At 38.0% G+C, this 27,680-nt stretch overlaps 1 protein-coding gene across 2 annotated transcripts in view; it reads right to left on the reverse strand.

Annotated features, from left to right (window-relative positions):
• Nucleotides 1-405: 405 nt before the first annotated feature.
• The window catches only part of ggps1 (geranylgeranyl diphosphate synthase 1), a 29,041-nt gene continuing 1,766 nt past the window's right edge, over nucleotides 406-27,680 (reverse strand). For both annotated transcript variants that reach the window (XM_038284148.1, XM_038284147.1), the window contains exons 2-4: nucleotides 20,690-20,787; nucleotides 17,813-17,883; nucleotides 406-1,802 (exon numbers count right to left, since the gene is read on the reverse strand). In XM_038284148.1, the coding sequence (XP_038140076.1) occupies nucleotides 999-1,802; nucleotides 17,813-17,883; nucleotides 20,690-20,762 (948 nt within the window). In that variant the 5' untranslated portion in view covers nucleotides 20,763-20,787 and the 3' untranslated portion in view covers nucleotides 406-998. The remainder of the gene's footprint in view (nucleotides 1,803-17,812; nucleotides 17,884-20,689; nucleotides 20,788-27,680) is intronic.

Here is a 27,680-nt window from a genome sequence, read left to right on the forward strand (position 1 = left end):
CTGACTTTTTTTTGTCAGAATTTTTCGATCAAAGTCAGAATTGTGAGAAAAAAAGTCAGAACTCTGACTTTTTTTTTCCGAATTCTGTTTTCCTCAGAATTCTGACTTCAATCTCAGAATTCTGACAATAAAAAAGTCAGAATTCTTCGATTAAAGTCAGAATTCTGAGAAAAAAGTCAGAATTCTGACTTTTTTCAGAATTCTGACTTTTTCCCCATACTAAACTGAAATAAAATTTAAAAATCAGTTAACTTTTTTTTTTTTTTTTCCAGTGGCCCTAATCCTCTTCCCTATCTATTAGATTATTGAAGTGTCAAAAAAAAGCTACACAAAAACTTCTGAGTTAAACAAGTCATCAAAAGATGGCGCTGTTCTCCCTCAGTCAAAGTAATTAAGAATGCCTTATTTAGTTAAGATTTTTTTATTCAAGAGGTGCAATCAGGAACCTAGATTACAGCAGTGTTAATACATACATGTCTCACAGTAACAGTGTGGATTTGTGCTGTTAGACGACTGAATGGAAACAGTCGGGAACATGAAACCTCACTACTGAGCACGTAATGCCAGTGTTGTTACAAAGCAATCAGACTCAACAGTTGCAGAGTTGTTTTTCTGCAGGATTGGCACCCTGCTGATTTAGTCATTATGGAACCTAAAATCAGATGGATACGGATTTAGTTCGAGATTTTACTCAAAACAACATTCACACAATTAACAGTCTTAGCTGGAACAAAAAAAAAGCACTTAGATCCACTGGAGTGTGCATCAGAAGAAAAGGCTTAAGATTGTTTAAATAATCTCATCAAGTGATAAAGCAACAGCTGACTGTAGTTTTTATTCCTGAGAGCATCGCAGCACAAAGGATGGAAGAATTGGCCCTGGATGCTATTTCTGGCCACTATTTAGCCCAGAAAGAAGCTCCTTTGCTCATTGGAACCAGGGTTAGTTTGGAGAGTATGTGCATTGGTGAATTTAAGGGAGTTATTTGGAGGGAGGGGTCAGTGGTTTGGGCTGGAGTAAGGCTCTCTGCTGCAGTCTGCTGAGGCTTCTGCTTCATTATGCATTCGACTGAGCTGTTTGACCAGGCTCTCCAGCTGAGGGTTCCCCCCAAACTCCCTAATAAGGCGGTAGGCCTCGGCCTCCAGATCCCGCAGTGTCTGACGGGTGTAGGCAAAGGAGCCCACCTTCTCCAGGTAGTCCACACAGTATCTTTTAATGTCCATGTTCTCTGTGCGCTGCCTCAGGATGTTCTGCACCTGGGTGCTTTCTGGACGCGACCATATGGCATGGATTGTGGGAAAAGAGAACTTGCCCTCAGTCAGGTCCTCGCAGTAACTCTTGTTCTCGCAGTATTCATGGGAGCTCAGGTTGGCGTAGTCGTCCCGGATCTGGAAAAAAAGGCCCAGTGTGTCCAGGAGCGGTTTGAGGTCCTGTTTCCAGTCAGAGAAAAGCTGCATCAGGCCCACAGCCAGGCCGAACAGGCCCCCGGTCTTCTGCAGCACCATGTTGCGGTACTCCTCCTCAGTGGGGCAGGTGTAGGTGTCCCTCCAGTGGATATCCAGCCCCTGGCCGCGGTGCAGCTCCAGCAGCTGACGGGTAAACACTCGGACGGCTTCGGGGTGCTCTAGGAGCAGCACTTTCTCCAGACCCAGGAAGTAGACGTAGTTGGCCGAGTTGATAACCGAGGGGATGCCGTAGATGCTGTGCGCCACAGGGAAACCTCGGCGCAGCTTAGAGTTGTCCTCAATGTCGTCTATCAGCAGGCTGGCGTTGTGCAGCATCTCTGTCACCTCGATGATCACCTGAGACACAAACACATTGGATCATCAGTTTTTACATGATCAGGGTAGAAAACATCTTTACCTGGTTTGTAACACATTCTAAGCAACTTGTGTATTACAGCCATATCCCAGCAGATGGCGCCATGTCTAAATTTTTTACACTCCATCCTCAGCAGAGGAACTGGAACATCAAAAACTCAGCAAAGAGACTCACAAGGACTAACCTTGGAAGTCTAGCAGCTCTTATCTGTTAGGAAGAGCTCAGTGTAACTTCATTAGCTGTGAAGATCTATAGATCAGCCTCAAGTAAAGAAAAAGGGACATTTCAGCAGATCCTTTTAGAGCTTCCACCTTGTTAGAGGTCTAAACAGTACCTGCTGCAGGAGACTAATAGTATAAATATGTGGAGACAGGCTGCAAATAAAACATCTTCTGCTCATCAGAAAACGTTTGACTTCTAAACCAAAATCAGCTTTATTTAATATCCGTGTTTGAAACTGAGCTGTTGAGGTCATCATCAGCTTTTTGCTGTCAACTGGCGTCTGGACGGCTCTGCTGATATAGAAGACGAGTGCCGTGTCCTGGTGACGGAAACTGTTAGGACCGAATCTGGCGGTTCAAAGCAAAGGCAGATTGCCAAGGCCAGACCAGTGGAGCAGTTTATCCAGAAAATAAATAAATAAAAATCAAAGCGTAGTAACACTCCTCCCTTTAGCATCAGTGAGCATAAAGCTGCAGCCAGCTGTCCAAATAGAAGAGCTAGAGGATGTAAAAGGTATGAATGTTAATTAGATCCTGAAAGCAGCTGAACTCCAGCATTTAACAAACTTAACTGTTGGATTCTCCCAGAGCTTCAGACACCAACATTTACAGACAGTTTAAAGGAAAAGTTCAGTCATATTGAGAATTAAAACTTCGGAAAGTACTTTAAATAGGAAATTATTACACATTGTTCAATAAATGGTAAGTGTTTTTAATTAACAGTAATTTTTATTTGAATGTGCTTTACTGGAGGCATCCGTGTTCAACAAAGAACACTACTCCCTCCTACCGGTTTGTGACGTCACAGTGCGGTGCGGTATCGGCTGTTGATCAAGTCCCAGAGCTGTAAGTGGTGTTTGTCACAACGCGCTATTATCCAAGTTATGTTGAAAACATTCTTCTTCCAAATGTTGGCTACATATTATTGCTTTTATTGCATTCTATCTGTTTTCCTTGTGTTGTTTTTATGTTATCATGTGAAGCACTTTGTGACTTTGTCTGTGAAAAGTGCTATATAAATAAATAAAGTTTATATTAAGTTTTTTTTCTCTGGCCAGAAGTTCAATGGCAAATCGTTGGCAATCCAACGATGAACCCGTCCGTGGAGGATTATGAATCTGAAAGGTGAAATAACTCATTTTTCACTTTTATCCGATGTCTTGGCCGCTCCCGGACACAGTGATCACGACAAAAATGATTGTCTATATTTTTTTTTTACTGATTAACACTAAATTCATTAAAATCACCATAAAGGTTTTAGTTGATATTCCTTTCTGACTGGATTTTTCCTTTAAGTCCAGCTTTAGCAGCAGGAAAGCAGCAGGAGCTGGACTCTGTTTGCTCTTTGAATGTTTTGATTACAAAATGTGTCAAACAGGGATGCACCATATTGGAGTTTTAGCCAATATCTGAAATGCTGCTATTTTGAAACTTAACTGGCCAATTTCAGAAGAAAATTTCCTCTAGACCTTCTAGATGATATGTAGATCTGTTCCTCTGCTCCGTTGCAGTTACTGCAAACAACGGTTTCAGTATCAGTTTCCGATCCTTTTAAAAACTTCCACACCAACATTTTCACTTCAGCATCTCTTCCATAACAGACTCAAGCATCAGTTTGATGCATGGAACCAGACATACTCCTCATTTGTTGTCAAGAAATATATAATTAAATATTGATGAATTATACTGGTGGAATGACGGATATCCAATGTTTAGTTTTAAGGCTAATAGAGATATAATCCCTCAGATTATGGTCAGTACTGGGATGAATTAGCCCAACATCCGTTACAAGTTCTTTAAAGAAAGAGAAATAAAAATAAGTATTTTTTCATTCCTAATCCATATCATACCCTGCAGTAATCTAAAATAAAAACAGTAATCAAAATAAAAACATAACTATTTAAAAAAAAAAAAAGGTAAATCATGTGCAAAAACATCAAGATAAGCTCTTACATGTTTGAAGATTTTCATATTAAACTCATAATCTCAGGGTCCAGGAATTAAATAATGTAAATGAAACGTTTCCATTAATAAAACAGGTCTTTGTAGATAAAAACAGATGTTCTGTTTATTTTTTTTTTTCATACTTATCCTGCCTCGATAGGAACTAAAAAACAACTTTAATTCTTCATTCTTGTATGAAGAAACCCTACGTGACTGGTCTGTGGATATTCTGTCCCCGTCAGCTCTGGAGGTTATAACAGTAAAGTGAACCCAAACTTTCAGTATTGCTTTATTTTGGAGACGCTTCTGGAGCAGCTTTTAAAATATTTTGTTCATCTGAAGTCAAACTCTTTTGTTCCAAATATAAAGTAAGTCTTATCAAGTATTTTTTGAAAATAGTGAAATATAAATGTTGACATCAGGACAATTCAAAAGAGATAGTTAATGCACGTTAAGCATAAATCTGCATCATTGAGGAATTAAACTAAATTAGTTCTTGATCTTCTATTAATGGTCGGTTCATTAGGTGCTAAATAACAGCTAATAGCAGTGGGGTGAAAATTACTATTCCATCAAAACAGTCATCTTTATCTATTCAATACATTTTAGGGAAAATATTGACATTAAGGGGAAATAGGATGAGCCTTAACATTTATCACCTGTTAGTTAAGAGTTAAACTCCTGTTAAGTCAAACTAAAAAAAACAATATGCAGAATCAATTTGGTCGCTTTAAAAACTATGCAAATCCACTAAAGTCAACAATATATTTTCTGGTAATGTGGTCCAAGTGCTGCATAATAAGCTGCAATAACTAAGCTGAAAATAAAACTAGTAGGGCTGAAACAATTGGAATAATCTTCAAATAATTTAGTAATCGATTGTTAACTGTAGAGTCTAAAACGTGTCTTCAGCTGACAGAGCGACCCACTTAGAGCAGCAATAACGCTAAAATTGTTTAAAAAAAAAGTTAATATTTTGCATTTAAGACAAAAATCTTTTTTATCTGTCAATATGCTCTATCCAGAACTTCTCAAGTGGAAAAGTTTTAGTTTCACCTGGTTTAATTTAGCAAAACGTCTTTTTAAGGAACCTTTTGCCATCTGATTATTAATCAATTAATCAAAAAAAAAACAAATCCAATTATTGTTGAACTGTTCCGTATGCTCTGTAAGGAAGTACCGTATTTTCACGACCATAAGGCGCACCGTACTAAAAGGCGCAGTCTCAGTTATGTGTCCCATTTCTGTATTTAACACACACATAAGGCGCACCGGACTATAGGGCGCGTTTTTTATATACAGGTACATGTCCTCTACTACCTTTAAATACCTCTACTGCCTATTTAAAAATACAGCGGGGGCAAAACTGAGTATGACTGTGCTTTATTCATGTATTTATTAAAAAGTATTAATCAAACCTGGCAGCTGGCCGTGAGACAGACACATCGCAGATGACACAGCGCTGTGATCACTCCTAAATTAACTTAAAATCCTGAAACCTGCCGACGGAATATGTTCGCTTTTATGGGTGCCTGCAGTTTAAATTATTTAGATGAAAAACACCTGCCATCCACCGCGTGAACCCGGAGGCTGCCCAGCCTAGAGGCTGCTGATGAAAGGATTTCTCCTGTCGGCGCACCGCTGGTATGTGGGGGTCTGAGCGCCTCCGACAGAAATAGATAATCTGGATGAACTGACTGCAATTATGAAGTTTTCAGGTGGACTTTCTCACTTAAAAACATATTAAAACAACTTTATTCCCACTGATCACAGCAAATATAGCTGCAAGATTTAGATTATTTAGATGAAAAAACACCTGCCAGATGCTTAAACGCTCCTGCTGCTCAAAACGCGCTGCAGGACCTTTTGCTGCACCTATACGCGCGTCAACCATTTACTTTGCATGTAAACTCGCTGCTTCTGCTGCACTTGCTGGGTCCGGTTCACACCGATGTCGAGCGGTTGAACAGCGAGCACAGGGTTAATTTGTTTCCCCATGTTTTTCACATCAGCTGTGAGATGGGCACGCATGGAGTTACATATTAACAGCGATGGTGATGAGTGGAAAAAAAACCCACCTGGTCTCCTTACATTCAGCCACTCTTTCATCATCTCCTCAATGAGGTGGTCTCAAAAGTCGCAGTTACAACACACATAGGGCGCACCGCACCAAAGGGCGCACCGCACATTTTGAGGGAAAAAAAAGACGTTTAAGTGCGCCTTATAGTCGTGAAAATACGGTACCCTTAAGTGAAAAACAATGCAAGCGATTGTCCACTGCAGCCTCATATGGGAGGATTCAATGCTTCAAGTCCATGACTCCATGCAGTCTACCGGTTTTCTAAGAAACAAACCTTCAGCTGTTTTTGAATAACCGGCAGGACTGGACTGCATGGATTGATAACGAGGTTCAGTTGGAATCAGTCTGTTGGCTGCGAGTGCAAAGTGCCTTGAGACAATGTGTTATGAATTGATGGCCTGTGAACAAATTGAACTGAAGCTGAATTTTGATTGTTTATTCATTGAAACACTTAGTTGGATTTTACTGCAACAACGGTGATCTTCAACCATTATTTAAAAAAACAAGGACAAAGCTATTTAGTATACAGGTGCTGGTCATAAAATTAGAATATCATGAAAAAGTAGATTGATTTCAGTAATTCCATTTAAAAAGTGAAACTTGTATATTATATTCATACATTACATACAAACTCATATATTTCAGATGTTTATTTTGTTTAATTTTGATGATTACAAATGACAACAAATGAAAATCTCAAATTCATCATATCAGAAAATTAGAATATTGTGAAAAGGTTCAAAATTGATGGCCCCTGGTGCCACACTCTAATCAGCTAATTAACTCAAACCACCTGCAAAAGCCTTTAAATGGTCTTTCAGTCTAGTTCTATAGGCTACACAATCATGGGGAAGACTGCTGACTTGACAGTTGTCCAAAAGACGACCATCGACACCTTGCACAAGGAGGGCAAGACACAAAAGGTCATCGCTAAAGAGGCTGGCTGTTCACAGAGCTCAGTGTCCAAGCACATTAATAGAGAGGCGAAGGGAAGGAAAAGATGTGGTCGAAAAAAGTGTACAAGCAAGAGAGATAACCGCACCCTGGAGAGGATTGTGAAACAAAACCCATTCAAAAATGTGGGGGAGATTCACAAAGAGTGGACTGCAGCTGGAGTGAGTGCTTCAAGAACCACCACACACAGACGTATGAAAGACATGGGTTTCTGCTGTCGCATTCCTTGTGTCAAGCCACTCTTGAACCACAGACAGCGTCAGAAGCGTCTTGCCTGGGCTAAAGAGAAACAGGACTGGACTGCTGGTGAGTGGTCCAAAGTCATGTTCTCTGATGAAAGTAAATTTTGCATTTCCTTTGGAAATCAAGGTCCCAGAGTCTGGAGGAAAAGAAGAGAGGCACTTCATCCACGTTGCTTGAAGTCCAGTGTAAAGTTTCCACAGTCAGTGATGGTTTGGGGTGCCATGTCATCTGCTGGTGTTGGTCCATTGTGTTTTCTGAGGTCCAGGGTCAACGCAGCCACATACCAGGAAGTTTTAGAGCACTTCATGCTTCCTGCAGCTGACCAACTTTTTGGAGATGCAGATTTCATTTTCCAACAGGACTTGGCACCTGCACACAGTGCCAAAGCTACCAGTACCTGGTTGAAGGACCATGGTATCCCTGTTCTTAATTGGCCAGCAAACTCTCCTGACCTTAACCCCATAGAAAATCTATGGGGTATTGTGAAGAAGAAGATGCAATACACCAGACCCAACAATTCAGAAGAGCTAAAAGCCACTATTAGAGCAACCTGGGCTATCATAACACCTGAGCAGTGCCACAGACTGATCGACTCCATGCCACGCCGCATTGCTGCAGTAATACAGGCCAAAGGAGGCCCAACTAAATACTGAGTGCTGTACATGCTCATACTTTTCATGTTCATACTTTTCAGTTGGCCAACATTTCTATAAATCCTTTGTTTTTATTGGTCTTCAGTAATATTCTATTTTTCTGATATGATGAATTTGAGATTTTCATTTGTTGTCATTTGTAATCATCAAAATTAAACAAAATAAACATCTGAAATATATGAGTTTGTATGTAATGTATGAATATAATATACAAGTTTCACTTTTTAAATGGAATTACTGAAATCAATCTACTTTTTCATGATATTCTAATTTTATGACCAGCACCTGTAGCTGGGAAACATGAGTTAATATTAAGATATTTTTTAACCTTTTGGCAATAAATTTATCTCTATACGGTTAATGTTTTGAGGTTTTATTGAAAGTTAGTAACTCAATCCAATAAATATAACATACAGATCAGTTAGATTTTATTCAAGCCTTTTTTTCTGTTAATCATGATTTTAGCAATCACGTAATAAAATAACATTTAGGATTTTGATATTATGTGCAATGAATTTACAATATTAAATACACTAATTTATTGGTATAATATTGGTATACACAATATGCATATTATGGGGGATCATTTAAATGACCTGCTAGCATCAATTTCTGTTTAACTACCAGGCGTTCAGGTTATTCAATTTTTAAAATGCATCATGTCGCTCTTTAAATATGGGTTTATTTTCTTTTACCATTTATTTCTAGACCTTGAAAATACAAAATCTAATTTCTGATATTTTCAGACAGCTGTTTTTAACCAACTAATGAGTTTAGCATAGCCATAGAAACATTTAGAAATAGAAATAAAGGAGTAAATGCTTGTCTTTATATCAATTTCACAAATTTCAAATATGTAATTCTAAAATGCTAAACAGCAGTATTTATGTCTTAAAGTGCCACCTATTTCCTAGTTATTCGCTCAAAGAAGCCACATGAGTCACATGAAAGCACAAAAAGCTTTCATACCAAAGCTACAGATGCACTCATGTCGAGAGCGCCATAAATAAACAGTACGCTTTCAGAGAGAACCAAACGCTTCGAAGCACCAAATTAAATGTGGAGAACATCCATGACCCGTTGCGTACCAGAAGCATGCATGTGGTGTGAGAAAAGACACCAGTGTGACACCATCAGTGCCACAGTCTTCTCTAAAGGCAGCGTTGTTTCCATGGTGGCGACTTCTTGGCAGCGGTGAACTAATCATGACAAGAGGAAGGCTCTGGGTCTGTGTGAAGGGTTCAGCTGGAGTTTACAGAGCCGTCACACAGATTTAAAACCTCAGCTACCCGCTGTACCAACACTGGCTAAAGTGGGATTACCACGAAAACATCAGCAGATCGAGAAACATGAAAACCACTCTAAGCCAGAGGAAATAAGAAATCTAAACCAAAGTGGTTATTTATCTTTAAAACAAATCTAAAAATGGGACATTTTTAGCTTTAGGGATAAAACTAAATAAAAACCTCAGTTTGTCGTTCACAAAACATGGATAGATTTTTATTTAAAGGAATAGTACACCCAAAACATGATTAGCCTTTATTTTCTACTCACCCCCATGCTGAACAACACTCTGGAGTACTTTTTTGATATCTCAAATGCATCTGGAGATCTGGGAGGCTTCTTGCTGTCTGCTGACATTCAAATAATGGAGGTCTATGGTGCCCGAGACAGAAAGGTCCATAAAAGTCCACAAAAAACGTGTCAATATTCCTCCATACTGCTCGTCCAATGTATTCCAAGTGTCCTGAGTGGGTAGCATCCAGAATTTACTCGAAACGAAGTCATTTAGAATGTTTTTAGAGCATAAACAGTAGTGTATAGGATTTCCTGAAAGTGCGCACATGCGCGTTCACAACGCTACGGAAACCGCGGCAGACCAAACCAGATGAAAGTGCGCATTCAGCATCTGCTCTGCCAATAATGCAAGCGTAGAAGAAGAAATGTGCTATTTACCTGTGCAAAGAAAGAAACAACGAAAGAAAAATGTCTGAGGACTTAAGTGTTGAGGAAGAGCATGAGTTCTTTGCCGAGCTGAATGCGCACTTTCATCTGGTTTGGTCTGCCGCGGTTTCCGTAGACTCGTGAACGCGCTTTTAGGAAATCCTATACACTACTGTTTATGCTCTAAAAACATTCTAAATGACTTCGTTTCGAGTAAATTCTGGACGCTACCCACTCAGGACACTTGGAATACATTGGACGAGCAGTATGGAGGAATATTGACACGTTTTTTGTGGACTTTTATGGACCTTTCTGTCTCGGGCGCCATAGACCTCCATTATTTGAATGTCAGCAGACAGCAAGAAGCCTCCCAGATCTCCAGATGCATTTGAGATATCAAAAAAGTACTCCAGAGTGTTGTTCAGCATGGGGGTGAGTAGAAAATGAAGGCTAATCATGTTTTAGGTGTACTATTCCTTTAAGACAAGGCTCGCGATCAGCTGTTACATGTTTGAAATAAATAAACAGTCCAAATCAACTAACTAAGGTTAATGATATAAATGGGAAAATTTCAGCTTTACTGAAGGCTGATTGACTGAAAGTTGCAGGTTGAAATCTCTGTTTTATAAGAAAGGGCTTCCGGTGTAAAATCTTTGAGCAGGTAGTAAAAACTGCTGTGGTCACCACTAAATATGGGAAAAGACAAAAGGACACAGACATTTCTTTCTTTTATTTGGGAGAAAGAAATAATAAAAAAAAGAAAATGCTAACTACCCACAGCAGTGAGTGAATTCAGCCATAACTTACGCATAATAAGCCAGGAATTGACAAAAGTTTTCTTTCTAAATAACAGTAACAATTCATAAACTTCTTCCATTGTGTTTAATATACAAGTAGGTTGTAAAACACCACAAACTCCGCTAGTGTTGCTCTGTAAACATTAGGAGGCCATTCATTAACAACCTCAAGGGCCTGGTGCCTCATTTGGAGGTGATTAATTACTGTTTTAATTCCTGATATTGAACGATTCTGATCAATTTTAAGCTAATTAAAAATACAGTTTCTAAATAATTGATAACTTCTTTGTTGCATTTAGAAAAGCTTGAAATATTTTTTTCTGTCAAACTGAATTTTGCCTAACTGGATGTCACACACAGGTGGTTTAAGCAGTAGAGAGCCTGCAGCCCACAGCACCAGACAAGCGGATCGGGCACCAGAAGGCCACATGCTTGTCTTTATCAGGCCAAGGCGGACAGAGGATGTAAATAAAGCAGATACACAAAATATTTTTGATTGATTGAAAAAGACATAATGCCCATCAGCAACAGAAGTTAAATTCTTCATTGCAACCAGAAACTACCATTTAACAATAAGGCTAAAAAAAATCATCGCTTGAAAATGTAGGCACTGTTATCGTTCACTTCATTAACACATTGTGGCAAGTAAAGTCTGATCGTATGTCAGAATTACCTCTTTAAATTAGCAACAAGCTAAATTTTTTTTTGTTAAAAACAGGTTTGTGAAGAATTAAAATGATTTTTTCAGACAAACTATCTTAAGATGTCAGTTTCTCTTGTTTACATAGCCTAGAGTTAGCAAACAAGTATGTGTGCGTATATGCATGTCAACAGTTTCCACTCAGGGCTTACCAGTGTAGCCAATGTTGTGCCTGAACTAGGGATGGAATGGTTTATGAAAACCCTCCGAACCGTTCGGTTCGATTCGCGTGTGTTGCGTTCAGTTTCTCATAGGCGAAGCGTGTACACTCCAGAGCAGAAGGTGGCGGTACTGCGACCAAAGCCAACCACTAGTAGTAAACAAGACGAAGAAGCAAAGCAGCTTAGCCGGGTGTAGCAGAAAAAAATCAGTTGTTGTGGAGAATTGTGTGGGTATGGCGAGTGGGAAAGAACAGGAGTTGGAAGACGTGCCAGCAGCACTTTATAGGTCTGCTGTATGGGACCACTTTGCATTTAGAGTGATCTACGATGACGGCGGAAAGAAAGTTGTGGATAAAAGTGCAACAGTGTGCAAGCATTGTGCAACACCTGTTGTTTATGCTAACAGCAACACGACCATAATAGATTTTCCTAACAATCAACATATCCCGAACCGAACCGAAAACCGTGACCACGAAACCGTGAACAGAACCGAACCGTGGATTTTGTGAACCGTTCCACCCCTAGCCTGAACGTGTTCACTGAACGACGTTCTCTGCTTACGTTAAAACTTTTAGTGAACGGTGAATTGAACTGACAATTTTTGAAGAAATAAACGAGAGCGACGTTCACGCTTAGAAAATGAGTGACAGACACGGCTCACTCATTACGGCAACCAGCATTACAGACCAGCATTTCTAACGCTAGTACTAGTCTCATTCAGACTCATCTTCTGGTATTTCTGATGCCAGTTTTGCAGAGAGTTTTAGAACTAACATAGGAAGACTCGGACATAAAAAAAACTAACTTTTTTTGCAAACTGTGCCCACTGGGACACAAGTCCGTACATCAGCCACGTCCACTTAAAAAAGGGACACATCAAGTTAAAGCATCCAATCTACCTTTGGAAATATCTGCTGCTAAATGAGGAACATAAGAAATCATATCTGATCCAGATCTTTTCATCAGAACCTGAGTGTTCATTTATGTTTTGGAAGTTCTGCGTAATTGTGCTAAATAAAGGCTTCACTGCCCATACAGCAATGAGTATTTTTCCTTTCTTTCTATATATTTTGATCACACATTTTAAGGGTGAAATATGAGGTTCTATTGTGGAGGACTTTAAATGGTTCATATAAAGTTTTTTGAACTTAGTACATTTTTGAAAAAGTGAACTGTGAACGTGAGCTAGTGCATTTTCATCTGTGTGAACTGAACTTTGAGCTTGTTCTTTTTAACTATGAACTGGCACATTGAGTGCAGCATAGTAGCAAAATGGCAGAAAGTGCTACCCTAGTAAACTAGCCCACCTGCCAGCGGCCCAAATCATTTTTGCTTGTGAGTTTGGTCTAGCATCGATCAATGCCCCAGGCCCTAGAACTGGCGGGCCAATTACAACACCTAGATGTGTTTGGAATTTTTTTGATGCAAAGCGGGCGGGGTTTTGAGGGCGTGATGAAAAAGCTGAACGACGCTGGAGAAAGCACAACAAGGAAGAGGGCAACAACTATTAAACAGTTCTCCATTGACTCAGCTTTGGAATCAGTTTTGGAAGGATTAGACTTGGGGTTTTGGTTAAAACCTGAGCAGGAAGAGGCTCTACGCTTGTTCATTTTTGAGAAGGACGTATTCGCCGTTTTACCGACAGGCTGTTTACACTCTCCCACCAGCTTTCTCTCCCGCTTACTATGACACAGTCAGGTGCGCGTTGGCCAATAGGCACAGACAGCGGTTTGGAAAACAACGGATTGTTCTCATCAACAATCTTCAGATGTCTCATTCATCAGGGCCAGACTAAATTACACATTTAATCTGCAATTTAGTCTGGTTTATCAGGCTAAGAAAGTGCATCTTGGGTGCACTCTTCACTTAAAGACAATCAGGACTCAGTATCGCCACAGAAAAAAAAAAAAGGTCAGTGAGCAGCTCCTTTAAATTATGTTTAACATATTTTATTCTATTTCTCCTCACTTCTTATTTACCGTATTTTCACGACCATAAGGCGCACCGTACTAAAAGGCGCAGTCTCAGTTATGTGTCCCATTTCTGTATTTAACACACACATAAGGCGCACCGTACTATAGGGCGCGTTTTTTATATACAGGTACATGTCCTCTACTACCTTTAAATACCTCTACTGCGTATTTAAAAATACAGCGAGGGCAAAACTGAGTATGACTGTGCTTTATTCATGTATTTATTACAAAGTATTAATCAAACCTGGGTGCTGGCCGTGAGACAGACACATCGCAGATGACACAGCGCTGTGATCACTCCTAAATTAACTGAAAATCCTGAAACCTGCCGACGGAATTTGTTCGCTTTTATTACCGGTATCCTGGTGCCTGCAGTTAAAATTATTTAGATGAAAAACACCTGCCAGCAGCCGCGGTGAACCTGGAGGCTGCCCAGCCTACAGGCTGCTGTTGAAGGGATTTCTGCTGTCGGTGCACCGCTGGTATGTGGGGGTCTGAGCGGCTCCGACAGAAATAGATAATCTGGATGAACTGACTGCAATTATGAAGTTTTCAGGTGGACTTTCTCACTTAAAAACATATTAAAACTACTTTATTCCCACTGATCACAGCAAATATAGCTGCAAGATTTAGATTATTTAGATGAAAAAACACCTGCCAGCCGCCACGGTGAAACCAGAGGAGACCCGGCCCAGAGGCTGCTGTTGAATTACGTTTTCAGGTAGAAAAATAGAGCGGGAGCAAAACTGAGTATGATTGTGCTTTATTCATGTATTTATTACAAAGTATTAATCAAACCCATCAAAGTCATCATCCTCTGTTTCTGAATTAAACAGCTGCGCTAAATCAGACATGCCAATTTCCCCTTCTTCGCTGTCAGAGTCACTTTACGTGCAGCGCGGCTCCTCAGAAATAATGCCGGCTTTTGCGAAAGCTTGAACAACAGAGCCAGCAGACACGTTAGTCCAAGCATCTACAATCCATCCGCAAACGGTGGCGTAACTTGCCCGGCGCTGCCTTCCACTTATCCTGAAACTGTGCTCTCAGTCTGTCATCCATCGCTCCCACGCCGCTCGCAGCCTTACTTTGAACGGCCGCTTCACACCGATGTCGAGCGGTTGAAGTTCCTTTGTCAGACCCCCGGGATAACGGTGAGCACAGCGTCCATTTGATTCACCATGTTTTTCTCATCAGCTGTGAGATGGGCACGCATGGAGTCACAGATTAACTGCGATGGTGATGCGTGGAAAAAAACCACCGGGTCTCCTCACATACACCTCCCTCAGCCACGCTTTCATCATCTCCTCATCCATCCAGCCCTTTTCATTTGCGTTAATATCATATGTCATCAGAGCGCTGTGTCTGTCTCGCTGTCAGCTCCCAGATCAGCTTCTCTGATTGGTTGATGCGGCGCCTCCAGCAGCAAAACTTAAATTTTTCCATCTCGAGCAGCAGCAGCGCGTTGGCAGATGCTTCTGCTGCACCTGCTGCGTCCCGTTCACACCGATGTCGAGCGGTTGAAAAGCGAGCACAGCGTTAATTTGTTTCCCCATGTTTTTCACATCAGCTGTGAGATGGGCACGCATGGAGTTACATATTAACAGCGATGGTGAGGAGTGGAAAAAAAACACCTGGTCTCCTTACATTCAGCCACTCTTTCATCATCTCCTCAATGAGGTGGTCTCAAAAGTCGCAGTTACAACACACATAGGGCGCACCGCACCAAAGGGCGCACCGCACATTTTGAGGGAAAAAAAAGACGTTTAATTGCGCCTTATAGTCGTGAAAATACGGTAGTAACCAAGGTAACCAAACAGCCTGCACTCTGGGTCCCTGAGCAAGACCCTTTACCCCTGATTGCTCTCCGGGTGCCGCACAATGGCAGCCTACTGCTCCCCAAGGGAACGGGCCAAAATGCAGAGAACAAATTTCAATAAAGGGATTTTTTTTTTTACAAATAGTTTGTCTAAGTTTAATTATGTATGAGAAGACGTGTTTTTGTTTATTCGGTCAGTATTTAGTAAAGTCATCACAATAAATTGTTAAAATATAACAATGTGTTCTTTAAATAGACCCTATTACAAAAAAATTAAGCCTTTCATGTTGATGCAAGGAAAAAAAAAACTTTTTAAAGAAAATAGCTGCTTATTAATATTGTTAGTGATTGATAAGATTGATAAACTTTATATTAACAATACCTTACATCACTAGTAGGTACATCAGTTCCTCCTTTAACAACATGTTAAATGTGATAAATATGTGTGAATTAGATTTAGGGTTATTTTAAAGCCATCCTTTAGGACTGATATTGTCTTGTTGGCTGGTTAATTACTGAAACTATCTAATAGCCAAGTACTACAAACAGATTATTTATAAGATGTTTAGCAAGCGTGGAATAATAAGTGCAATTTATATGCAAAATGAAGGGAAGAATACATATTTACAAATGCATGATATGACCTTTAGTCCTGCACTTCTGCTCTCTTAAGCTGCATACAGCATGTTTTCCTAATATCCTGCAGCTCAACCAAAACCTAAAGCAACTCTGCATATCAGAGATTTAAATCAAGTCGAGTCTTCAGCCACAGCCTGTTAAATAGAGCTAGACAGTATATTGAATTGTAATGGTTATCCCATTATTGTGCATAATATAAAAAATGGAAAAGGATATCTTGCATGCTATATTAGGTGCAATATTTAATTTTAAGTGTCAAGCATTCGTGCTTTGCTTCTTTTAACAGCTGAAAGGATATTAACTTCAATAATACACAGACTTGATCAGGCTAAAGCAGAAAGAATGGATGGGTGTCATTAAATGATGGTGAAAAAAAAGAAACAGGCCAGAAAAACATGTTTTAAACAATAATATAAACTGTAAATGGAAATGTCAGGATAGCTTTACAAAGCAAAATAATAATGAAATCAGTAAAAGTTGTCTAAGTCTAAGTAAGTCTAAAAGATAAAAAAAAGTATCCTTTTAAATGTTAATGCATTTCAAAACCAAAAAGTCTGTTTGTCAGACGGATGCATTTACAGAGCAGAAACAACAATAATTTTGACTTTTCAGTAATTTATTTATGACTGGGATATATTGGCCCATTTCATTCACTGGCTACATCTACAGGGGAAACGTATCTGACAAAACTCAACTCAAAATACAAACATTTATCTTTAAACCTCCTCGATTCAGAAAACATTTTGTTTCTGACTAGAAAAAAAAGTTTATTTTAAATCAAGGAAGACATTTATTTATATTAAAGAAATTTGTTTATACTAAATAGCAGATTACACAAAATTTGTTTTTGCAACAGGAAATTTGGTTCTCTGTTTACTTGGAGCTGAAAGACAAATATAACCTAAACATGAAAAACATCCAGAATGTTTGAGCCAAAATGAAAATAAAACTATTAAGGTCTAAAGAAAAAAACAACAATAATACAGCCAATAAAACATCGGATGAACACAAAACACAGGCAGGCATAGAACCGCTTTCCTCTATTAATCTATAGGACTATTACTGTCCAAGCATGCGACGGTTTACAACTGCACAGACTGAACAAAACAATCTCCACAGCACCATAATAACTTCAATTCTTCTACTCAACAGAGTAAAAATATCGTTGTATAGAGGACCAAACAATTGGATAAATGAAAAATCAACCAAGTGTTTGAAAACTAGATTGTACATCTGCTTTATTGCACTGAAGAAGCAATACAACAATGGCTATCTGGGATCATTTAAGTCTTTCTTTTTTGTCGGTTTTCTTTTTCTTAAATAGACAAAACAAAGAAATGTGTAACTCTACAGCTCTGTGTGAAGAGATTGTAAAACACATAAACAGAACTGTAATCACAGTGGCAGTTTAGCCCTGAGAGGGAGTGGTTCGTTATCAAATCTTTACGCAGACTTTCCTCAGTTTAACAAGTTTAGACAAGAGAACATGTATAAAAAAAACCAAACCTGCTCTGATCTAACACAGCTCAGCACATGTTCTTATATCAACTTCAGTTTAAACAACACAGCCAGAAGAACCCCAGCTTTCCCCCACTTGCTCATCAGCAACATCATTTTTTGTAGCATAAAAAGTGGGAGCCTTAAATCAAATGTGTGAAAAAGCAGATTACTGCATTCTGTCAAAACTCACGAGAGTTAAAAAAAACAAAAAAAAAAAATAACAAAAAACAGTCACTCTGCTCACTGCATTTTATGTAAACAGAGTCAGAAGCAAGTGTTAGACCCACAATCAACTCAGGCATGTCTCCACCCTCCTGCCTAGACCCAGCTGCTGCAGACCTCTGCTAGCAATGAACCGTTTCTCACCTGCAGTTTGTCTTCTGGTACATTAAGCCAGTGGTTAAATGCCTGGGAGAGTTTCGTCCTTACTTGTTTTCCTGCAGAGAGAACAATGCAAAATATTATTCAAGTAGTCAGAAAGAAACATTTTAATTTACAGACTCCCTAATCAGATTGGTTACAAATCATCCATCATATCTGCACATATAAAGCCAGTAAATGTGCTGCTGGCATTTTTACTATTTAACTCAAGGAACTTTGTAGACGCTTTAAGGACAAAGATAACATTAATTTCACCTCCGGCTAATATTCCTGCAGAGAGCAAAGTATCTGCTTTCCTCAACTATAAATATAACATTAAAAGCGACAAACTATTTTATTAAATCAGAACTTGCCGTTTTAATGTTGTTGTGTAAATAACAGAACTCAACATTACTACCATACGAATGCTTTTTAGAATAACTCTTAAAATGAGTTATTTATTCAATTTCTCATTGATTAACAAACTTTCCCTGGAGTTCATTACATTTCTTCATGCAAATAAGAACTCTAGAAATGTAGAGTTGCACAGTGTAGATAATAACCCATTTGTTTCCCAACTGTGGGACATTTTTTCTTCTTCAATATCAGAGATATCAGAATAGCAATAGAATACCTGGATGCATTATTCAGTAAGGCAGTATATTTCAATATTTCTTTTTACACTTTGATAAGGTATTTCGCCTGCTGGATAGACCTCAACTAACTCTCACATGATAAATATATTTTAGAGGCTGAGGTAATTAAGCTAGGGGTGGCAGATATATTGTGTAAAGATCCAGGAAGAAAACTGTCTGCAAAATGTTGGTTAATCTTGATTTATATCCTCAGTATAATAAAAAAGGAATCAATTATATGCATGGATCTGGCCTAATTTTAGGTTTTCAGATGTTGGAGGTCTCCTTATTTCAGATGTTTGAGATAAGATGGACAAAGTTCTTTGGTTTGTGTTTTATTATAAATATTGGATGGTGCATCATCTGCTTTATAGCTATCATTAAATCAAAAGATCCAATGTTAAATGGAAAGAAGTGAAATCATTCAAGATAACCTGAACAGATTTATGTCACTCTCACTTCCTGTGATTGTGTGGAACAGAAACAGAAATCTAATCATTACATAAACCTAGACTAAAAGGATGACTCTGAATCAGACAATTCAGACCAACAGAAGGTGTTACTAGTTAAAGATTTTAAAAAGTTTGGAGGTATAAATTTTTTTATTAATTGGGCTGAATCAATCTTCACGCAACAAATGTAAACGGTTTTGGTTGACTTCACAGTAAATGTCTTACTTATTGCTCCTTTAAGCCACTAATAAACCAACTATTTATCCAAATGAGCATGCTACACGACCAGTCCTGTTATTTCTATGTTAAATGAAGCAGAAAACATGCATTTCTAGAGTCTGTAATCTGAGTATTTACCAATCGCTCTTTAAACTTTAGCTTCAAACAGTTTTCTTATATCTAAATTTCTACAAATATTAATATCACATAGACAAAATATATATTTTTTCTGTATTATATTTTACTTTATATTATAACCTAGTAACGGAACTACAATGGTAATTAACATGACTATGGTCAACAGATATTTGGCAAAGTGTCAGCAAGTCATGAAAAGTAGAGATGCACAGATTGATCAGCCGACCTCGATTTTCTTAATTTGGGAGATCAGTGATCGGCCGATAGATGTGAAAACGATCTTTTCCAAAGATCTTATCCGTCTCTGCAAAGGTCCAAAAATTAAATTCTCTAAACTTTGATTTATTTTTGAGAGCAATAATTTCAGAAGTTCCAATCGTTTCTCAGGTGCTGATTAATGACTTTCAGTAAGATAAGATATAATATTAAAGGTTTTTTTTTTAATATTATAACAACTGACATAAAAAAAAAGTAAAAATAAAAAAAATCGCTGCACCCCTTTTTTTTTTTAAAGGTCAGGTAACACGTTTGTGGGTTTAATTTACCTGGACAGAAGCAAAATAGGAGAAAAACAGCATGTAGGAGCCTAAATGCAGCTTATTTGAGTTAGAATATTCATTTTTTTATTTTATTTAAAAATATGCAAATTCATAAGTAAGATATTGTTTTTGATTTAATGATTCAAAGGGATTTGGAAGGATTTAAAAAATACTATTTTTATATGTTCAGTTCATTGATATTGTGAATGAGATACGACTTTTATTGTGACATTTAAAAAACCCAGGAAGGGGTGTGGTTTATCTTCATGCCAGGTGAGCGAAGGCAGTGGGAATCAGAAGGAGATTGGAGCTCAATAGTTATTTTACCTCACTCTTCCCAGGCTCCGTTGGACTTTAAAGGACTTAATTTAATGAATGCATTTTGTGCTTTCTGTAATGTTGCGTTAAGTTTTCAAGTAAATCATTAAAATCAAGAACTGAACTCCTGGATTTATTTTCGGAGTGTTTTTGATACAAGGGGGTCTGACGAGCATCAAGCTAAAGCTTCAATAAGGACAGTGAGAACCTATAGAGCAACACTCCCAATCTAGATCTAAAGCAACTGATATTATAACCTTGTAAAAATAACAACATAGCCAATAAGTAAAAGAAAAATTGTTAAATGATTCATTAGATGACACCCACAGAGGCAGCAACGTGCCACTTTCAAAATCAAAACACACCATGCCAGCTGCTTTAGCGCCAACTGTTTCTGCGAGTTAAAAATGAGGCATTTAGTCATGTGATGTTCCACAGAAACAAAACACACAAGCTGGGTGACAATCAAAGGGGCAGCAGAGGACTCCTCATCAGACTACAGTGCTTTTGGTCTATTTTTAACTGAATATCTTCACATTTTCCCAAACTGTCTAGAGAGTGAAAAAAAAAGAAAGGACCAACCTGGCAGCTGCAACAAGTACTTGTACGGTTCTAGCAAAATTCGGTCAGAAGCAGGTTCAGAGGAACCATCCATCGTGCTAGGAGGATTCTCCTTTAAACTGAAAGACAAGGAAGACAAAGAAAAGGGAATAAGAACTGCTGAGGGTGATGTCTGTGTTTATTTTTAGCGCTGCAGTATCATATGATTCATCTGTCTAAACAGCCTCAAAATAAATAACAAAGATGAAGAGCGAGTTTGGGATCAAAACGTTTTTAACAATAAGAATATTTGATTATTTTTAATTACTAAGGCTTTACATGGATATGTTGGTTGATGGAGAATTTTAAATTTAATGATCAGCAAATCACAAAAAATAATGTCACCCATTAAAAAACATGAAAAGTTTTTTTTTCTGCTTCAAAATATATCATATGATTTCATTAGGTCCATTTACATTCAGTTTAGATCATAGGGAATAGAAAATAAAAGAAACAACTCTTCATGTTTTGTAATCTAGCAGTGGTTTAATAACTGAAATGTTACTTTTATGAAAAATGAGCCATTAAACCCCAGATAAGCGCCACTCGTCGAGGTGAGAGATTAGTGGCATTTTAATGTGATTCAGTAAATCAGATGAAGCAGTCTTCAAGCATCATTATCCCCAAAGTGCGTAGGTTAGATGACATTCTGAAGAAATAATGGTGATATTATAATATGAAAGACTTCTTTTTGTTAATCTTGTTTAACACTCTCACACTAACATACAGGAAAATGGCCAGTTTCATGCACAAACAGGTTTTTACCTTTGTTCATTTTAATCATCCTTTGTTTCTAGGCACAAAAACGAACATTTTAGCTACAAATACATTTGTTTTTTGATAAAGTTTTCTTTTTTTTTGTCCCAAAAAAGTGTAAGAGAGTTCACACTAAAGGTTTATGATTGACCTATAATGCCTAAACACCTGCATAATGTGGCCAACCTTTTTTCCCCATGCCAACAAACTGCTTGGTTTCTACTCTGCAGGTGCACAAACCGTAAATTTAAAGTCAAAAACCGCCATTTTAGCCTAAGATTCAACAGTGAAATAGTTTGTTTGTTTAAATCCATGCCAAATATTAACTGTTTATAAACACTATAAAATAGCAAAGCAACATTTCCAAACTGGACTTTTTTTCCTTTTCTGCAGGAGGGAAGGCTGACCTTAAAAAGCATTGAATGCCCTCACCTTTAAGAAGTTTGTTTTCGCTAAAAATATTCTTTTTACTATTACAAAAACAGTAAAACACAATGATAAGGCAGAAAAATATTGAACCAATAGTGATGACTTGATCATTTATCTCGGCAGTGAGCAGTCTTCATTTCATGCAGCCATGTGAAGCAAATTTAAAAGCTCTAACAAATTCTAATTTAGGAGCAAAAAATTGATAATAAAACATATTATTTCTGTGTCAATGTTATGATTGCATCCTCTAAACCTTCATTTAAAATGTGATGAATCACTCTGCAAGTATGCAACAACAAATATATACACTCTTATTCTGTTGTTAATCCAAGCAGCAATGAGTCTTCCTGTCCATGCATTTGTCTTAAAGCAGGACCTGCTCATCCTTCTCCAATACAGTTGAATTATTGGCTAAATTACTTCCCAAGTGCATCACCACGTTCTACAGACGCCTGGTAATGACCCATTTATTTGATTCAGATCTGCTGAGGGGAAAGGCTGAGGGGAAACATGCAGCTGCATGGTTCTCTAACAAGAGTTGGACACCAGTTTCTAAGGACCAATGCAGAATAATACATTGTTTAATTCATTTGTATTCATTTTGAAAAGTAAAATCCTGTTTAAGAGCAGAGCTGAGCAGCAGAGATTGGTTTCTCACATGTATGGGGATGAGTGCACCTCAAATAAATAATTTATTACCAATCATCACAAAATGCCAATCAACGCACCTTCATGCTTCTTAAATCCTCGTACTTCTTTTTAAGTTGCACTACTGGATTTGTTTTGATTTTGTCACTGAATGTTTCAAATTAAGTAACTATTTTCTTCATACATCTATGGAAATTTGATGAGACCACATACCCCTCATGATATAGCAGATATCTAGCCATATTGGCCAAAGTTTAAACAACTTGGAGCATAAGAAAGCACTGTAAAAATTTAGTTGATAAAGTTCCAAAGATATAAGTTAAAAAGATTGTAGAATGGCCTTACTGTTTAGTTTAGTTTAGTTTAGTTTATTTAGGATCCCCATTAGCTGTAGCAAGCTACAGCTATTCTTCCTGGGGTCCAACAACAAAACATGAAATAAAAAAAAATTACAAATGAAATAAAATTATGTGGACATTAAAACAACATTTCCCATAATCTATACATATACATATATACATACACACATATACAGATACATATATACATATACATATATACCCATATACATAAACAGAAACAATCCAAACTAATCAAAACAAACTACAAAGCACACAAAGTGAAGAAGACAGTCCTAATCATGTTTTACCTCTATATTTAATAAATGTTCTTTCAATGATTTTTTAAATTTCCTTAAATCAGTTATCAGTTTAATGTAATTCGGCAGTAAATTCCATGCTTTCATACCTCTATACATAACAGTTCTTTTTAGGGCATTTGACTTTACTTTAGGCAAACTAAAGTTTCCTTCAGTCGCATGCCTAGTCCTGTATTCGTGATTTTCTGAACTAAAAGTAAGGTTTGTAAATAACATATAAGGTGTTTTTAATACAGATATGTTTCTAATCATAACAGTCAATGAGTATGAAAGTCTGTCTTTAACCAACAACCAGTTTAATTTTTTATGCACTGTTATGATATTTGTCCTTAAATCACACTTCAATATTATTCGGGCAGCTCTATTTTGTACATGTTGTAGTTTATTTAGCATCTCTCCTGGGGCATTTGACCAGACGACTGGGCAGTAATCCATATGAGAAAAAATCAATGATTGGATTATCATTTTAAGAATATGTGGGGACATAAAGGTTGCATGTCTTCTTATGACTGTGATTCCTCTACCCATCTTTGCAATCATGTTATTAATATGTTTTCTCCATAATAACGTGTTATCCACCGTCACTCCCAGAAGCTTGGACTCATGCACATTCCTTATCGAGACGTTATTGATATTAATATTCAATATATGATTACTGTTTACGTTGTAATTTGACCTCACAATCATGCTGTTAGTTTTTGCTCTATTCAATACCAGCTTATTTGCTTTCACCCATTTATCCACTCCCACTAGTTCGTTATTCATAATAATTTCTAATTCATTATTTGTTCTTGCTGATGTATATATAGTGGAATCATCTGCATACATAATTATTTTAGTTCTTTTGAGTATGTATGGTAAGTCATTAGTAAATATTGAAAATAATAAAGGACCCAGGCAGCTCCCTTGAGGTACACCACATGTTACAGTTTGTTTTTCAGAAAATGCACCATTAAAATATACCGTTTGTGACCGGTTAGTTAAATAACTGTAAAACCAAGTAAGTGCAGATTGTTCAAAACCATAGCAGGAAAGTTTTTCTAATAGCAGATCGTGGTCAATTAAATCAAAAGCAGCTGAAAAATCTAGAAACACAACTCCCACCATATCTTTCATTTCAATACTCCTAAGCCAGTCATCAGACATACTAATTAGTGCTGTTGCTGTAGAATGAGCCTTTCTATAAGCACGTTGAGAGTGACAAATTATGTTATTAATCGACAGATAATTATTAATTTGTTCATATACTATGGTCTCTGTTATTTTTCCTAACACAGGTAGTAGACTTATCGGACGACTATTTGAGCTGGAAAAGGGCAGTTTCTTATTTTTCTGTAATGGGATTATTTTGGCTGTTTTCCAGGCTTGTGGACACACTGAAGACATAAAACTTAAATTAATAATGTGAGTAATTACAGGAGCGATTTCATCAGCAACCAATTTGAGAAGTCTGACATCCAGTTCATCAACACCCGGTGGTTTATCTTTGCACTTTTTCAGGCAATCCTTTACCCTCTGCAAGTTAACCATTTCTAATTTAAACTTGGACCTTTTCCCTTTCATTATTTCATTTCTTATTAATAAGTGAGATATTTCATTACTTAGGTTAGGCATATTTTCTCTTAGTTTTGCTATTTTACTAATGAAATAATTATTTAAATAATTAGCAATTTCTCTAGATCCAGTTATGAAGCCATCATTTGTCTCAAGGAATAATGGATGCGTTCTATTTTTCCTACCTGTCAAATCATTAACTATCTTCCACATTTTTTTGCAATCATTCCCCGCCTTCTTTACTCTATCTTCATAATAATTCTTTTTTTTCTTTTTATTTAGCTTGGTCACAGCGTTTCTTGTTTTCCTATAGAGGCACCAGTCTTCCTTATTCCCAGTTATAATTGCAGTTTTTTTCATTTGTTCTCTCATTTTCATAGCTTCTTTCATTTCTTTGTCCAGCCAGGGTGTTTTCGATGTTCTGACGGTAAACCTTCTCAAAGGTGCATGTTTCTCAATCACAGGTAGAAATAAATCATCAAACTTTGACAGTGCAAGCTCAGGATTTCTTTCAGTCAACACTTTAGACCAACATATTTCTCTCACATTGTCAACAAAAGAATAAGGATTGAAAGATGCATATGATCTCTTAAAAATTATTGTAGGTCCTTGCCTATCTACCTTATTGTTTTTTTCTACTATAATCAGATTATGGTCACTGCTTCCAATTGGGACCGATGATACACTATATTGCCAAAAGTATTTGCTCACCCATCCAAATTATTGGAATCAGGTGTTCCAATCACTTCCATGGCCACAGGTGTATAAATTCAAGCACCTAGGCATGCAGACTGTTTTTACAAACATTTGTGAAAGAATGGGTCGCTCTCAGGAGCTCAGTGAATTCCAGCGTGGAACTGTGATAGGATGCCACCTGTGCAACAAATCCAGTCGTGAAATTTCCTCGCTCCTAAATATTCCACAGTCAACTGTCAGCTGTATTATAAGAAAATGGAAGTGTTTGGGAACGACAGCAACTCAGCCACGAAGTGGTAGGCCACGTAAACTGACGGAGCGGGGTCAGCGGATGCTGACGCGCATAGTGCGAAGAGGTCGCCAACTTTCTGCAGAGTCAATCACTACAGACCTCCAAACTTCATGTGGCCTTCAGATTAGCTCAAGAACAGTGCGCAGAGAGCTTCATGGAATGGGTTTCCATGGTCGAGCAGCTGCATCCAAGCCATACATCACCAAGTGCAATGCAAAGCGTCGGATGCGGTGGTGTAAAGCACACCGCCACTGGACTCTAGAGCAGTGGAGACGCGTTCTCTGGAGTGACGAATCGCGCTTCTCCATCTGGCAATCTGATGGACAGGTCTGGGTTTGGCGGTTGCCAGGAGAACGGTACTTGTCTGACTGCATTGTGCCAAGTGTAAAGTTTGGTGGAGGGGGGATTATGGTGTGGGGTTGTTTTTCAGGAGCTGGGCTTGGCCCCTTAGTTCCAGTGAAAGGAACTCTGAATGCTTCAGCATACCAAGACATTTTGGACAATTCCATGCTCCCAACTTTGTGGGAACAGTTTGGAGCTGGCCCCTTCCTCTTCCAACATGACTGTGCACCAGTGCACAAAGCAAGGTCCATAAAGACATGGATGACAGAGTCTGGTGTGGATGAACTTGACTGGCCTGCACAGAGTCCTGACCTCAACCCGATAGAACACCTTTGGGATGAATTAGAGCGGAGACTGAGAGCCAGGCCTTCTCGTCCAACATCAGTGTGCGACCTCACAAATGCGCTTCTGGAAGAATGGTCAAAAATTCCCATAAACACACTCCTAAACCTTGTGGACAGCCTTCCCAGAAGAGTTGAAGCTGTTCTAGCTGCAAAGGGTGGACCGACGTCATATTGAACCCTATGGATTAGGAACGGGATGTCACTTAAGCTCATATGTGAGTCAAGGCAGGTGAGCAAATACTTTTGGCAATATAGTGTATCTTGTTAACTGTTTCTGGAGAGTTTGTAAAAATGTGATCAATACATGTAGCTGTTTTAGTACCATCTTGTTTGACACATATTCTTGTTGGCTTATTCATAATTTGATCAAATCCACCTGCATTAGCTCCAATTTGTATCTTATTCTTCAGTGGACAGTTATGAGCAAACCAGTCAATGTTAAAATCTCCAAGTAAATAGACATCCAGACTCACATTCATATTAGCTAACATTTCACAGATTGTGTCAAGATATTCATTGTTAGAACTTGGAGGTCTGTAACAGCAGCCTACTAGTATAGGCTTTCTGTGAGGAAAATAAACTTGTAACCATAATATTTCAATATTATATTTCATCATGTCAGTACACATTTTTACAGGTAAATGATCTTGAATGTAAAAAGCTACTCCACCACCATATTTATTTCTATCGTTTCTATAAATGTTGTAACCCTTTATATGTAATTCACTATCTTCAAAGGAGGAGTCTAAATGAGTCTCAGAAATAGCAAGTATCTTTAGCTTATGTTCTTCTAACAATTCAGCTATATCATTTGTTTTGTTTCTTAGACTGTTTATATTTATATGTGCAATAGTTAGTCCACTTTTTAGTCGCTTGTGTTGGGATGTCATTGCCATATATTTTAAGAAGCAGTCCTGTAAGCATATTTCCGTTTATTTATCCTATCTTGGGGTGCTGGTACGAGGTCGGATTATCAGTTTGTCGTGTCTGAGGTAAGCTATTTCACCCTTCTCACGTGCAGCTTTCAGTTTTGGCATGAGTTCCTTTCTTTTTAACCTTACAGCATCTGTGTAGTCCTCATTGATGAATATTCTAGTACCTTTCAGATTTTTTGCTCTCTGCATTACTGCAGTTTTGTCTTTGAAGTGCAAAAACTTTACCACAATGGATCTAGGTCTTTCCCTATCTGGTTCAGGTTTTCCTATACGGTATGCTCGTTCAATATCAATCTCCCTTTGTAGTTGCAACTTCTGC

Source organism: Cyprinodon tularosa, unplaced genomic scaffold (assembly GCF_016077235.1).
Source record: "Cyprinodon tularosa strain WSP-4 unplaced genomic scaffold, ASM1607723v1 ctg199, whole genome shotgun sequence".
NCBI lineage: Eukaryota > Metazoa > Chordata > Actinopteri > Cyprinodontiformes > Cyprinodontidae > Cyprinodon > Cyprinodon tularosa.